Here is a 15,534-nt window from a genome sequence, read left to right on the forward strand (position 1 = left end):
TCTCAATTGATCATTGAGTGTTTATTGAGATATTGAAGAAGTAATTAAATAGGAGACCATTGTCACTATGGCAGTGCAGGGGGTGGGGAATGCAGGATCCCAGAGACAGATAAGAACTTTAGCTGCTATTGTTCTGTCTGACATTCTGATTTCTTGGGCATGGGGTAATCCATTACAACCAGGAAATGAATTAAAGACCATAGCTCTTTCCATTGGGTCATCTCATTCAACTAGCTAGGGGTCCACCTGGTATCATATACTGCTAGCTGTGGGTTGAAGTGATGGTGAGCAAGATCCACCTGTGAAAAAAGACTAAGATAAAAAGCTTTCCTCTCTTGGAGGAGATTGACATAAGAGAGAAACATGGCTTGCCCAGTCCATGGGGTTAGGTAACTCCTCTACAGCAAGGGATTCTTTGTAGGGGGTGGAGAGAGGAGTCTGTGGATAGATTTCAGAGGGTCTGTGAGTTTGGATGAGAAAGAAATTACATCTTTATTTCTGATAACCACTAAATGAAATTTGGCATTTCCCTCAACTGTTTAAATACATTAAAAGGATCCATAGGTTTCAACTGTTGGCCGAAGGAGTTCATTACACCAATAAGGTTAAGAACTACTGATCTACAGGAAAATTAGTCATTCTGAATGGATTACTTAGGATTGGTTCTGACAGTATTCAAGTCTTATTCATGCTTGCTCCACTAGCCCATCCCAACTGTGCCCTAATACCCTAGACACGTTGCCTACCGGTCCCAGACTCAGTTGGTCTCCCAACACTAAGAATGAGCATCCAGGGACTTTGTATTAAATGGTTGTCATTTGGGAAAGCTCCAGTCAATCATTCAATTAATTGAGGGATTTTTCTGCTGAAGAGTCAAAGCCCTAACAGGGCCCACGTGGGCCAGCCTTGTTTCCTTCTCCCTCTTCCATGGTGCCTGTATCCCTCCCGAGAACCTTACCTTCCTCTGCTGCCACCCCACTCCTAGGTGTGTCCATGCCCAAGATCAGCTGGCAGGGGAGCCAGAAAAGACTTACCTTCCTTGGCTGTGTCCTGCTGCTCATTGCCCTGGTCGTCGCACTCATCCTGTTGTGTGAGTCCTGCTGCTGATGGGTGGGCTGGGCAGGCAAGGTCAAGCATGTCCTCATTAGAGCTATCCCAAAGTGGAATGAATTATCTTGGAGGGTAGTGGGTTCCCCTTCATTAGAGGCCTTCAGACAAAGGCTAGATGTCCACATGTCTGGAGTGGTGTAAAGGGGATTCTGGATCACGATAGGTTGGCCTAGATGGCTTGAGATTTCTTCCAACTCAGAGATACTGTGATTCCTTCACAGGCAGTGACCAGGGAACCACCCACTCAACTCTTACCCTAAGAACAATAATAATAATAATAATAGCTAGCATGTGTGCAGTGCTTAATGGTTTGCAGAGCAACTTACATACATTATCTTGTTTGATCCTCACAACAACCTGTGAGATAGGTACTATTAGTCTCTCATCCTCATCAGAAGGCAGCAAGGTGGAACAGTGCAATACTGGACTTGCAGTCAGGAAGAATTGAGTTCAAATACTGCCTCAGACACTTATTAGCTGTGTAACCCTATGCATGTCACTTGCCCTCTAACTCTCTCAATTTCCTCATCTATAAAATGGGGCTAACAATAGCACCTTCCTCACAGGATTGTGGGGATCAAAGGAAGTAATATATGTAAAGTGTTTTACAAACATTAAAGTGCTACATAAATTCTATCATTATCCTATTGTTATTATTATTATCTTACAAATGAGGAAACTGAGGCTCAAAGGGGTTAAGATAGCTATCCAGGGTCACACAGTTAGGAAATATCTGAGACCAGACTTTTGGGTAAGGAATTTATAGGAGAAAACATCAAGGAAGAAGGAAGACTTGAGGTAGACCTAGAAAGACAATACTTTGAATAGGTGACAAGAAAGAGAAAGGGTATTCCAAGTGGGGCCTTCTGGGTGGAATGTACAATTCCATCGATGGTGAAGGAAGTAAAAATAAGCATAGGAATAAGTTCAGTGGTCAGTGAGGAGTCAGCGCTTCCTGATGGAACAAAGGGAACGAAATGTGGAACGGTAAGAGAGAGAGGTCTAGTGTAGGTAAAATGGGGCCAGATCACGGATACGTAGTTGAGTCTCAGTATGTCTAGTCTGGGATCTATCTGATATGCTGTGAGGAGGTTGTAGGTTCTTAAGAAAGGGAATGACATTTAAAGAATGGCATTTAGATGGTATTCAGCATGGTTTGGTTTGGGTGCGGGGCAGGTAGAGAATAGAGGGCCTAGAGTCAGGAAGACTGATCAACAGATTCTAACAGTTATCCAAGAGGTGAAGGTCTAGATTAGAAGGATGGTATTGGTAACAGAGAGGAAAGGACTAATTCAAGAGATTTGCAAAGGATGAATTGACAGGTCTTGGCAACAGATTTGCTAGAAGGTATGAAAAAAAGGAAAAGTCAAAGTTTATGCCAAGCTTTCAGATGTAGTACTGGGAGAATGGCAGCACCTATATCAGCAATAGGGAATTTAGGAGAGCGAATTGGTTTGGAGGGTGGGGTTATGACTGCAATTATGGACATTGGGTAGGAGGAGGTACTGGATAGCATTGTGTAGTAGAAAGATGTAAACTTGTAGTCAGGAAAGACTGAGTTAGAATCGAAGCTCCATACCTATGAGTTTCGGTCATTCAACTTTCCAGAATCTCAGTTTCCTCATTCGTAGAACTGAGATAATAATATTTGCTATCCCTACGTGACAGGGCTGTGGTGAGGAAGGTGTAAACCTTAAAAGCGCTACAGAAATGTGAGTGATGATGAGGATGCGGAAATGCCCTGGAGTCAGTTGATGTAACAGGGCCTAGAACTTGGATGAAACTTCAGGGCTGGATATAGTTATAGACAAGGTATGACCAAAGAAGTAATGGGATGGATTGTGGTATGTGGCTTGTGGCATTTGTCTCACTGCTTTTGATTTCTAAGTCATTAAAATGATCCCATGCATCACAAAGAGGTGATAATTACAATTGTGGTCATAGGTGAGCTTTCCTTCACCAAAAGATTAATGGATAAGTGTATCTGTGCTTTTGTTGATGAAGTCACAGGTAAGGAAATTCTCTTCACCAATGCAAGTCAGTGCTTCTTTGGAACATAGAGTCTAAGAGAGTTTCCTACAACACTGAAAGATTAAATGGCTTATCTGGAGTCATATAGAATGGTACCTTTTAGGGTTGACACTTGAAAGTAGGTTCTCCCGACTTCTAGGCCGGCTTTCTATTGTCTATGCCACATTGTCTACCACTTGTAGTCATCAATCATTAGAATTAAAAGAGACTTTAGAGATAAGGCAATACAATTAAAGAGGGAATGAATATAAATGGCTCAGGATAAAATTTTGAGGGACCCCTTCATTGAATGGATAGAAGAAAAGAAGCCTGTAACTTTTGAGGTTCTGGGGGATGGTGGGAGACAGGTAGGGGGACAGAGTTAGTATGTGTTAGTGTGTCAGAAGTATCCCAAGAGGATTTTCCAACTGATGGATCCTGATGAACTAAAAGATGTGTCTGGGACATATGGCATCTACAGCATAGAGGGCTTCTCCTCCAATGAGTCTGGACTTATAGTCACTTATAACAAAAATTAACATTTAGAGTTTTCAGTTCACTTTTACCTTATCTATTATCATAAATACACTACTTTATTGAGACCTCACAACCACTCTATGAGGTGTGTAGTATAGATATCAACATCTTGATTTTACAGATGAGGAAACCTAGGTTCAGAGGGTTTAAGTATGTTGCCCATACAATTAGTATGTCAGAGGCAGAATCTGAACTTAGATCTTTCCAGGTCTAAGTTTATTGCTCTCACTCCACTTTGCCACCCTGCCTCTTTGAGCCTTTGTAGTTTAAAGGGACATTAGAAATCTACCAGTTCAAGTCTTTCATTTCAAACTGAGTTCCAGAGTGAGGGAAATGACTTGCCTTGGTTTCCTTGAGGTTGCTTTCCATGCCACAGCCCTTTGGGGAGCATTCCAGACTATCCATTCTTTGACAATGGTGAAGGAGAACCCCAGAGTCCCAGAGGGAACCCAGCTCCATGTCTCTGGTTCTTTGACTGGTTCTTTGACTGCTGAGCCTCGTGGGTCCTCAGTCCTGACAGTGAAAGACACATCTGTTCCTTTTCCAGTTTATTTCTGGAAGGGCCACACAGAGATCAAGTACAAGGAGCCCGTGGAGAGCTGCCACAGGAACGCCGTGCCCTGTGACGGAGTTGTGGACTGCAAGTTTAAAAGTGATGAGCTGGGCTGTGGTAAGTGGAGTCAGGGTGGGTGGGCAGCTCTCTGACTGTAAGTGTGAATGATCCCGCCTGAGCCTGGTACACATGGGAGTCTGCAAGTGCAAGGATGAATGTGAGACAAACAATGAACTTGGACCTATGCCCACCCCATCCTCCTTCAGGGGGCTGGACAATCACATCTGTGAATATCTATGCATGCACATGTGTTTATATTCTACCCACACGTGTGCCTATGTGTATATGCGGGGGAGAGACAGATTGACAAAGTGTACCTCAGTTTTCTCTCTGTGGAGGGTTGAATTCATTGGTCTCTAAAGTACCTTCCAGTTCCAAATTTAGGATGCTATGTCCTTTGATGTTTATGAACTTGGCCCAGGTGGAGGTCCCTGCTCTCCCTTCTGTGGACCTCACACCTCTTCCCAGAGCAGGATTCCTTAACGGTTTTTCCATCCCACTTGTAGTGAGTGGCTGTGGCTCTCCCAGGTACATAGTCTGGCCAACATCCTGTGGCCTAGGAGATTAGGAGCGAAGGACATCAATTTAGAGCTGGAAAGGACATTAGCGACCATCTAGTCCAACCCCCTCATTTCTCAGTTAAGGAAACTAAGAACCAGCAAATCTCTTTCTTTTTTAAAGAACAACAACAACAAAAAAACTTTTTTATAATAATAATTTTGTTGATTTTGTTACATCACCTTCATTTCCTAATATATCTCTCCTCTATCCTTTCCCAGTCCTCCTTAATCTTCCTCCTGAGACTAACCCCACCCACTTTTCCTTGTTGTTGTTATTGTCACTGTTAACTTGTTTTAGTCATGTTGCAAGTCTCTGTGACCCATTTGGCAAAGATACTGGAGTGGTTTGTCATTTCCTTCTCCAGCCCATTTTACAGATGGTATATATGTAGTTGTTTTCATGGTGTTTCCCCTATTAGATTGTGAACCTGTTAGGAGGAGGGACTGGGCTTGATTTTTTTTTTGTTTTGTTTTGTGCTTGTTTTTTGCCTTTCTTTGTATCCCCAGCACTTAGCACAGTTCCTGGCACATAGTAGAAGTTTAATAAATGCTTGTTGACTAACTGACTCAATCTCCTTTCCCCAGAAAGTCATCCCCTGTCACAAAAATTAAAAAAGGAGAAAGAAAAAAAAGCATTTCAGGAAAACTGACCAACATAGCAACTGAGGGATATTCTCACTTTCATATACTGTCTCAGGATGCCTGGACCTCAGCTAATATAGAGCTTCCTAGCATGGCTCCTGTTATAAAGATTTTGTCCTGGAACCTTATTACCTCTCCAAACAACAGTTCAGGCCCTCAGTGTGTCTGGCTTTTCCTTCCTTCCAGTCTCTGTTCTGTGATGATGGCTTGTAAGCCCATAGATCCCAAGCCTTAGGGTCTTTCTCCTTTCTTTCCAGTGAGGTTTGACTGGGACAAGTCTCTGCTTAGACTTTATTCTGGAGTCCATCGCCAGTGGTTGCCTGTCTGCAGTGATGGCTGGAACAACTCCTACTCTGAAAAGATCTGCCAACAACTCGGTTTTCAGAGGTACTATGTCCTTTCTTCCGTCCTGCACCTTTGCTTGTGCCCTCTTGCCTTTCCATCCCAGTACCTTCCCTCCAACACCTCCCCTTCAACCTCCAAAGCTTTCTAACCCTAATAGAGTTAATACTAGCTTGAGAAGACTTCTGTTTTTGTTTTTTTTTTTGGTTGTTGTTTTTTTTTTGGGTGAGGCAATCGGGGTTAAGTGACTTGCCCAGGGTCACACACCTAGTAAGTGTTACGTGTCTGAGGCTGGATTTGAACTCAGGTCCTCTTGACTCGGTTGGTGCTCTATCCACTGCACCGCCACCTCCCTGCCCCCCTGAGAAGACTTCTGAAAGCCAGAGTCTTGGCCTACAGCATTCTCTGAAGAGGCTGCTGTGCTATTTAATAGGATGGCTGGGATCCAAAGGACTCAAGGGTGTGCTGGTAAATACTTAACAATTAATTCTCTAGGGGGAAAAACAATGCATGACATTTTAAAGTTTCATCAACAGTATTAACATTTTCTTTATTACTTTCTGAAGTCTGGAAATCAACAAAACAATAAACCAATCCTTGACTTGTAGTTTTTGCTCATTTCTGAGGTATTAAATTTTCACACTGAAAACAATCAGTTTTACAAAACTTTTTTGAACCAGTTCTAGCACACGGATGAAAGGACCCATCCTGAAATGATTTCCTGGGTCCCAAGAGGGCCCTCGGGCAAATGGACAGAAGCTACAGAAAGGCAGATTTCAGTTTCATATGAAAAAGAACTTCTTTTTTTACTGCAAATATATTTTTATTTATTTTGTTAAATATTTCCCAATTACAAGTAAAATTTTTTAACATTCATTTTTTAAAATTTCAAGTTTCAAATTCTCTCCCTCCTCTCCATCCCTTCCCCACCCCTTGAGAAGGCAAGTAACATAATGTTGATTATATATGTAAAGTCATGCAAAACATATTAGCCAAATTGAAAAAGAAAACACATACACATACAAAAAAACCACACAAGAAAAGTAGAGTAAAATAAGTATGCTTCAATCTATACTCAGAGTTAATCAGTTCTCTCTCTGGAAATGGATCGCATTTTTCATTAAGGGTCTTTTGGAATTGGATCATTGTCTTGATCACAGCATCTAAGCCTTTCACAGTTGATTATTGTTACAATGTTGCTGTTACTGTGTACAATGTTCTCCTGGTTCGCTCACTTCACTCTGCATCAGTTCATATAAGTCTATGGAAGAACATTTTTAAGAATTAATTTTAAATTTTATTCTGATCTTAACAAACACCAAACAGAACGAGTATTTGTGGTAGAAGAGGAAGAGGGCTGTACGTGAATTTGCAGGTCTCTAATACCTGTAACTTGCTTTTTTTTTTTTAAAGCATGTAATAAGGTCAACTTATAACTTTCAAAGCCATGCTGCTTATCTGACCTTCTTCCTGGCCTAAGGAAGAACTTCCTAACCATGGAACTGTCTGAGAATCTAACTGGCCACCTTGAAAGATGGTGAACACCTTGTCATTAGAGGTGATTGGAGTCAAGCCTCAATCACCACTTGTTGGAGATGTCATAGAGAAGATTCCTACATTGGCCAGTGAGGTAGACCAGATGAATTCTCATATCCCTTTCACATCTGATATTCAGTGATTAAATGAGTCTCATGCAAGACCTTAAATAAGGTCTTGGACAAATTATTTCACATCTCTGGGCCTCAGTTTCCTTACCTGCAAAATTATAGGGTTGGATTAAGTGAAAGGCTTATTCCAGATCCAAATCCTATAATCTTGTTGTCTTAGAAGGGAAATGAGATGTGGGGAGAGACAACCAAGGGTGCTGGAACCTCTATAAGGAAGAGCAAAGTAATTGCTTTACTAGGTTGAAGTACGTATAGACAATGCCTGGGATTCATAGGTATGACATGATTTGTAACCCAAATATCTGCTCTCCTTCTGCCCTTTGTGTTTTTGAGTTTTTGGTATCACCAGTGTAGGACTCTGCACGGGACTGGTCAAGCATGTAAATGCTTGAATGTGTCTGAATGTGTTTATGGGCACAGGTGCCTATGTCTTGAAAGGGATCTTGGAAGATGAGAAAAGAGAAGGGACTGAGCGTTTATATAGGGCCAGTGCTGAATGCTTTCACAAATTATTTCATTTGATCCTCATAACACCCCTTTGAGGTAAGTATTATTATTATCTTCATTTTGCAGTTAAGGAAACTAAGACAAACAGGTTAGGTGATTTGTCCAGTGTTATGCACCTAGCAAATGTGTGAGTCTAGATTTGAACTCAGGTCTTCTTGAAACCAGGCACAACCAAGTGGCAGAACATTCATGTAAGTCAGGGGTTCTTAATCTGAGGTCCTCATCAGAACTTTTTAAAAAAATTGGTAACTATATTTTTAAAAAGTTTAAAACATTATTCTGAAAAAGACAGTCCATAGGTTTCACCAGATTGCCAAAGAAATATATGATACAAAAAAGTTAGCAGTTCCAAAGGCATTTCTCACAGAAAGCCTTAATTAGGAGGACTCTGCATTCCTTGGAGATAAGCTACCTTAAAAGACCAGGCCTGGAACTTTTGACCAGTCCTCTGATCCTCACCTTTGTGGGTCCAAGACTCCTTATCCAGACAAAGCACGTTCAAGCAATTCATTTAATGAGTGAGTTTCTTTGATGGTAGAGAATGTGGGTGATGTTCCTCACGTCGAAGGCTGGGCAGACCTCCTCCAGGAGTCAGAAAGGCATTTTCCCAGAAGCCAGTATTGAAACTTAAACTTTTCTCGGTAGGGAGTAGAGGGAGTGGTTCCTTATCTTCTCTCTGTCTCAGTTTCTAATCTGTGAAATAGGAAGAATAATTTCTGCTTTATCTACCTTTCAGTGATGTTGTAAGGATGAAATAAGACAACAGACAAAAATGCTTTGGGCAGGGGATAAGGAAGGGTTCCATTCATGTTAAGGTGTTATGATTTGGAATGCTTAGCATTTGACTTCAGGCCTGTGTCACAATTCAGAGTCCTGAGGGAGGGACAAGTGGCTCAAGGGGCCTCATTCTTTTCTCCTTTGTCTTAGCAGTGCTCACTACACAGGTGAAGTTGTTCACCAAGGGTTCACCAGTAGTTACTCTGTGTCTGAGTACAACAACACCATCCAGGAAAGCATCAACAGGTAAGGGTCAAGGAGGAGCACTACCAATTTGTGTAGAGGTCACCTGTCCCTCCATACTCCATTCTTTCTCACCTATCAGGTGGGCCAGAGGTCGAGGACCAGTGTCTATGTTAGTGTCTATGTCTATGCCAGTGTCTATGTTAATCCAACTTGGATTAGGTGTGGAACTTGAGACTCCTGGGTTATAGCCATGGACATATAAGTCAACAGTGTAACATAGTGACCGAGAGAGAGAGAACAGAGACAGAGAGACAGAGAGAGAGACGGAGAGAGAGAGAGAGAGAGGAGAGAGAAGGAAAGGAAGAAAGGAAGGAAGAAAGAAAGAAGGAAAGAAGGAAGCTGTGTTGCTCCACTGGCCAGTTCCAGTTGGGTCCCCAGCTAGTTGGGGAGTAGGGGGATGGAGAAGAAACATGATCATTATCTTCTAGTATAGGAAAGGTTTTATCTAGAAAAGGGATTGTATTGGTTATTTTTATCCCTAGAGGGCAGGTCTAGGAGGAAGAGCAATTGCAAAGGAGCAAATTTAAACTTGATGGTAGGAAAAACTTCCTAACAATTAGAGCTATTTAAAAAAAAAGGGGATGATCTGATGATAATGATCCATTGAGAAGGTCATCAAAGGGATTACTGTTCAAGGATAGTTGGGAATAGTCTCGGAACTGTTCTGGGGAGCAAGTTCTTTGCCTATAAATGGCCTCTAAGCCTCCTTCTAGCTCTAACTGTAGGAACCCACAGTTCTGTGACCTGAGAGGTCCCTTCTGACTCTGAGAGTCTGTCAGTCTATGACTCTGTGACATCTACGGAGGTCACAGGAAATTCAGTCCTCCCCTTCCTTTACAGTCTACAAGCACATATGCAACATCTACTTAGGTTGGACATGGCAAATGGCCATAGTTCCTACCTTCTGGGCTTCTGGGAAGCTGGCATTTAGGACAGAGTGGCTGATCTGACTTCACGAGCACAATATAACATTTAATAAGGCTGATGCCAAGGTGAACATCACATTGTTTACACTATAAAATCTGCTAAGAGGAAGTGGATTTTGAATAGAAGAATGGGGAGGGTGAATATACCAGTGGGACAGAAGAATGGAGGGAATTCTAAGAACTGGCAGGGCTTGTGTGGTGAGTTCCCAACTATGCCTTGGATACAGTTTCTACCTGTGGGTTTGTCTGATACACCTTGGTCCAGAAACCACCAGGACCTTGCTATTAGTCAATGGACAGCATTTCCTGAGCTCCTATGTGGAGCTAGACTGAGGAATACTAACAGCAGTCTGTGAATAGGGCACTCAGCCATTAGAAGATAAGCATGATTCATGAAGTGGTAGGATTCAGAACTCAAAGGGAACTGAGATACCAACTAGTCCAATCCCCTCATTTTAGAGATAGGGAAACTGAGGTACAGAAAGGCAGAGCAATTTGCCTAAAGTCACACAGCCAGGAGGTGGCAGATTCTAATCCAGGTTTTCTGAGTCCTACCTCAGTACCCCTTCAACTACACCATCCTCACAGATTCCACAAATCAGATTCACACAAAAACTGTGGAATCCATCTATCCTGGCAAACACAGGTCTTCAACCACAAAAGCAACTGGGTGAGAAAGGGTAGATGACTAAGAACAGCTATTAACAGCCAGCTTTACTGGCAGTGGGTCAGCTTTGTCTGCCAAGTACAGCTTCAGCAGATTTTTATGTGAAGTGAATTCTGACAGGATGGCTGCATCAGTAGCAATCCACATGATTGACTGGTGGTGAATCAAGAAAGGCTCCTGGGGGAGGTCGGTTTGTCCTTCTCGCTTCCCACCTCTTTGTGTATCTCCTTCTCTAGGTCTGACTGCCCTTCTCATCAGTTCGTCTCTCTTCAGTGCACCCGTAAGAAGATTCCCTTCTCGTTGGCTCAGGGTAGACCTGGCGCCCGCTGGGAGCCGGGCTTGGGCTAAAAGCAGCAGCAAGGACCTCAAGGGGAGTGGGTAGCCAGGCTTCACTGGCTCTGAGGCAGAGGCAACGTGAGAGACAGGGCTTTATTATGGAATATCAGGGCAGTAGCAAAAAGAATCAGAAGACATGCGTTCAAGCTGCAGTTCTGATATGTAGGAGTTATGTAACTATGCGTGAGCCATCTATAGGGTCATAGAATTAGAATCAGAAAGAACCTTAGAAGCCATTAAGTCCAGTCCCTTCGTTTTACAAGATGAGGAAACTGAGGCAAACAGAGGTTAAATGACTTGTTCAGGGTCACACAGCCAATAAGTGTCTGAGGCAGAATTTAAACTCTCTTCTTCCTGACTCCAAAACCGGTGCCCTATCCTTTATTCTATGCTGTCTCTCTGAGCTTTAGTTTTCTCATCTATGAAATGGGAATAATAACATGTGCACTACCTACTTCATAGGCTTATTGTGAGGAAAGTGTTTTGTAAGCTGTGAGGTGCTATAGAAACTTGAGTCATTATTACAATTATCATTTAAACAATTTACCTCCACTATAACATTGCTCTGATGTAGGAGAAAAAGCACTGAAAAGTCAGATGCCCTGAGTTTAAATCCTACTTCTGATGCCCATTTCCTGTGTGACCTTGGACAAGTCACTTTACCTCAGTTTGCCTTCGTTTCCTCATCTGTAAAGTGGGGATAATAAAAGCATCTAGTGGGAATAATAATAGGGTTGTTGTGCTGATCAAATGAAATCACATTTATAAAGCAGTCTGAAAACATTAAAGCACTTTCTAAATGTTAGCCATTGTTATTTTTACTAATAACATTACAGATTGCATGCATGCCAAGGTAGAGGAGATCAACAGGTTTTTGATTCAGGGCTAGAATCTCTCAATGTCACACTATGATATGATGGCTTCACATTCCACTGACTGTAGTCAGTGCCAAGCTTAATATACTTGGGCCCAGAAGGGAAATTTGAATCTATTGTATCATAAGGCAGAAGTGTCAAAAATGTAGCTTTCTCTCAAATGCAGCCCAGCCCAGATAAAAATGTAATTGGGAAATATATAATAAAATAAATAAAAATGCAATAAAATACAGATAATGTGACATTTTAATACTAAGGCAGTATGTGGCCTTCAGGGATCCTTGTGCACAGATTAGTGGCCCCTTTTCTATTTGAGTCTGACAATACTGTTCAAAGGAACAGGAGTAAGCATCCTAGCCTGGATCTAGATGTTGTCCAGTCCCTTAGTGCAGGGTCAGGCCGTAGGCACCCAGGGCACTGGGCAGAGCACCCAGAGGCTCACTTAGCCTACAGTTTGCTCCCTCTACTCCCAGTATAAAAGTGTAAACTTCCTTGGCTTCTGGGCCCCTGACCTGTGGAGGAAGTCTGCCCAGTCTGTGATTGGAGGTTCCCCTGCTCCCCTGTTAGCAGGCATGTGCTTGAGCCAGCTCTAACAATAGGCAATGGCTACAAATCAGGGCTTGAGTTATTATTCTGTTGATTGTCAAGACTTCAGAAAGTGTTCATGTTGATTACTTTAAAAATATTTTTTCCTTGTTAAACATTTACCAGCACACCCTAATATGTTGTTGTTGTTGTTGTTATCCAGTCATTTTAAGTCATACCTGACTCTTCATGACCCCATTTGGGGTTTTCTTGGCAAAGATACTGGAGTGGTTTGCCATTTCCTTCTCCAGCTTATTTTGCAGATGAGGAAACTGAGGCAAGTAGGGTTGAGTGACTTGCCCAGGGTCATACAGCTAGTAAGTGTCTGAGGCCAGATTTGAACTCATGAAGATGAGTCATCCTGACTCCAGGCCTGGCACTCTATCCACTGCACCGCTGCATATTACCTACCGTCAAAGAAACTCACTGATGAAATGGATTGTTTGGACATGCTAAGGATAAGGAGTCCTACTTATCCCTCAGTTATTTATCCTAAAGGAAAGGAGCTATGGAGTGGATAATAAAAAATAAAATTCAAAGTTTATTTAATCTGGGCTTTGAAGTATATCACATGATTATTTTTAAAAACAGATTTATTCCTCTAATTATATCTTGCTCAAGAGTGATATTAAAATTAGATTGAAAAGGGGAGGAAGTGCCATAGCCTTCTGAGGGCAGAGAGAATAATAAAAATAGCAACAATCATTTATATAGCACTTTGAGGTTTGCAAAATGCTTTACATATGTCATCTCATTTGAATCTCCAAATATTAGATAACCCTCAAAGTGACTGGTACCCAGGGCAGGTCCCTGAAGTTTTGCAATGTGGGATTAGGAAATGATTAAGCTAGGTCATGTTTGGGACATGATGCAGCAAGTGTGGGTGGTGTGTTTTGCAGGGGTGAGGATTTTTCAGCCCTTCCTGGGCTCAAGGGGGAGCAGTATGGCTCCCAGGTTGAGGAATGAGGGTAATGGGGAAGAATCAGAGTTTCTAGGTCTCTCCCATTGTTCTTTCTCTCACAGGCTGTGGTATGAGGGTCATGACTGGGCGGATTGTGGGTGGGGCCCTGGCCCCCGAGAGCAAGTGGCCCTGGCAAGTTAGTCTCCAGTTCGGCACAACCCACATCTGTGGGGGCACCCTCATCGATGCCCAGTGGGTGCTCACAGCTGCCCATTGCTTCTTTGTGTAAGTGATGATCTGGGGTGGGGTGGGGGCAGAGTGCGTTGGACTGGGCAGGGGAGGAAACAGAGGGCTTCCAAACTGCAGTGGGATGGTTGGTAAGGGCTAGGGCACAGTCCCAAATGAAGAATCTTCCTTCCCTCCCTCTCACCCCCATGCATCTGGGCCATCTCAGATAAAGTCATGCTCACAGTCAGGAATTAGGTTGGATGGCTTCTGCAAAGTTAGAAGATGCTGCTTCTGCTCTCTCAGGAGCCTCATCTAATTTATAGAATGAGAATGAAATTACATGACTCATAGGATTGTAGGTCTAGAAGCACAGATTCCCAAAGTGGGTGATACCACCTCCTGGGGGGGTGCTGGAACAATTCAGGGGGGCAGTAGTAGCCTCCGGTGCAATTGGGGAGCATTGCATAAAAATCAGGGAGCGGTAGAAGCATAAGGAGAGAAGAGAAGAGATGAAAATTTTGAAAAACAATTTCTACGTGTTTCATCTGTTGTGTAACAGAGTTAAAGTCATAGTGATTACATTATTTTCCAAATAAACATATAAAATGCAAGTTATAACTGATCAACGGTCAAGTCTGCCAATAGTTCTTAACAAGAAAGTATTGGCAAGCAAGCTTATCGCTCATTGTCGGGAAGTCCGGGATGCATCGGCAGGAATATGTGCATGTAATGACTTGTTATGTATGATACTACATGGTTACATGATGAAACACTGCATCATCAAAATTTCAGTGTAGGAAAAACCCACAAATTTATAAGAAATTGTTAAATTTAAGATGTGTCATTTCAAAAAATATATTTTATATTTTTTTTGAAGTGATGCAAATTAAAAAAAAAACTGTTAAAGGGTTAAAGAAAGTAGATTTCCAGGGGGACACTGAGTATTTTTTTAAAGGGGGTGGTAGGCCACATAAGTCTGGGAACCTCAGGTCTGGAGCTAGAAGGTATCTTAGAGCTCTAGTCCAATGCACTCATTTTGCAGATTAGAAGACTGAGGCAGAGGTTAAATGATTGCTTGAGATTCTGAAAGTAACAAGTATGAAAGTTGAGATTTGAATTCAGGTTCTGTGATTCCAAATTCAACATTCTTTCCCCTAAACTACTCCTGATCTCTTCCAACTATTCTGATGGGCAGGGTGATTATAACATTGCTCTTGTGAAGCTTGACAAGCCCTGACGCTTTCTGGTGAGTGAGTGAGTTCAAGACTGTCCCTCCCAGATCTCCCTGGGGATGGCACCAGAGAAGGATGAAGCTCAGTGTTGCAAGCCTCCATGAAGCCACTCAGTCAGTCCTTTTTTTTTTTTTTTTTCAGCCAAAGACAAGGTTTATTAGAACATTCACCATATAGGGCAGACTCTTCAGTCAGTCTTTAACCATTGATTTAGTGCCTGTTGGAGGCACTTCCCCTACAGGAGGGGAAGATGGGAGGGGCAGAAGTATCTTCAACATACCAAGAAGTTGGAGATTGCATTTGTGCAACGGCACTAAAGGAGGCTTGTTTGTGGCAGCAACCACTGAATCAGAGCTCATAGGGAAAATTCCCTACTTGCAACCCTGCACAGGTGATACGAGGAAAGGGGGTGGCAGGGACTGACAGCTGTCCCAGCGTCTGGTTTTTTATTTTATTTTATTTTTTGGTGGGGGAGGGGAGGGCAAGAGGTGCTGCGGCAACAGCAGGTACTCTGCAAGTGCGGAGGGGGTGTATAGTAAAGGACAGGAGCTCAGAGTAACTGGACCCCTGAAAACTCTGTTCCTAGAAGGCGCCTCCCAGAGGCCATCCCCATTCGCCACTGAGTGTCTAATCAGGCTGCCATAGGCACAAGCTGATGTTGTCTGCTTCAAGCCTATACTGCTCATTAGCCAGGCAGGTGGATGGCTGCTGACAACACCGCTCTCTCTCTCTCTCTCTCTCTCTCTCTCTCTCTCTCCCTCCCTCCCTCCCTC

General features: G+C 42.7%; 1 protein-coding gene across 4 annotated transcripts in view; it reads left to right on the forward strand.

Annotated features, from left to right (window-relative positions):
- TMPRSS13 (transmembrane serine protease 13) overlaps positions 1–15,534 on the forward strand; it is a 46,850-nt gene that overhangs the window by 21,260 nt on the left and 10,056 nt on the right. The window contains exons 3-8 of one of the 4 annotated variants that reach the window (XM_027835683.1): positions 986–1,090; positions 4,205–4,327; positions 5,730–5,859; positions 8,916–9,011; positions 10,841–10,884; positions 13,424–13,586. In XM_027835683.1, coding sequence (XP_027691484.1) covers positions 986–1,090; positions 4,205–4,327; positions 5,730–5,859; positions 8,916–9,011; positions 10,841–10,884; positions 13,424–13,586 — 661 coding nt within the window. The remainder of the gene's footprint in view (positions 1–985; positions 1,091–4,204; positions 4,328–5,729; positions 5,860–8,915; positions 9,012–10,840; positions 10,885–13,423; positions 13,587–15,534) is intronic. The other 3 variants (XM_027835684.1, XM_027835685.1, XM_027835686.1) reach the window with 3 other exon arrangements.

The sequence above is a fragment of the Vombatus ursinus genome, unplaced genomic scaffold (genome assembly GCF_900497805.2).
Source record: "Vombatus ursinus unplaced genomic scaffold, bare-nosed wombat genome assembly UNPS02014816.1, whole genome shotgun sequence".
NCBI lineage: Eukaryota > Metazoa > Chordata > Mammalia > Diprotodontia > Vombatidae > Vombatus > Vombatus ursinus.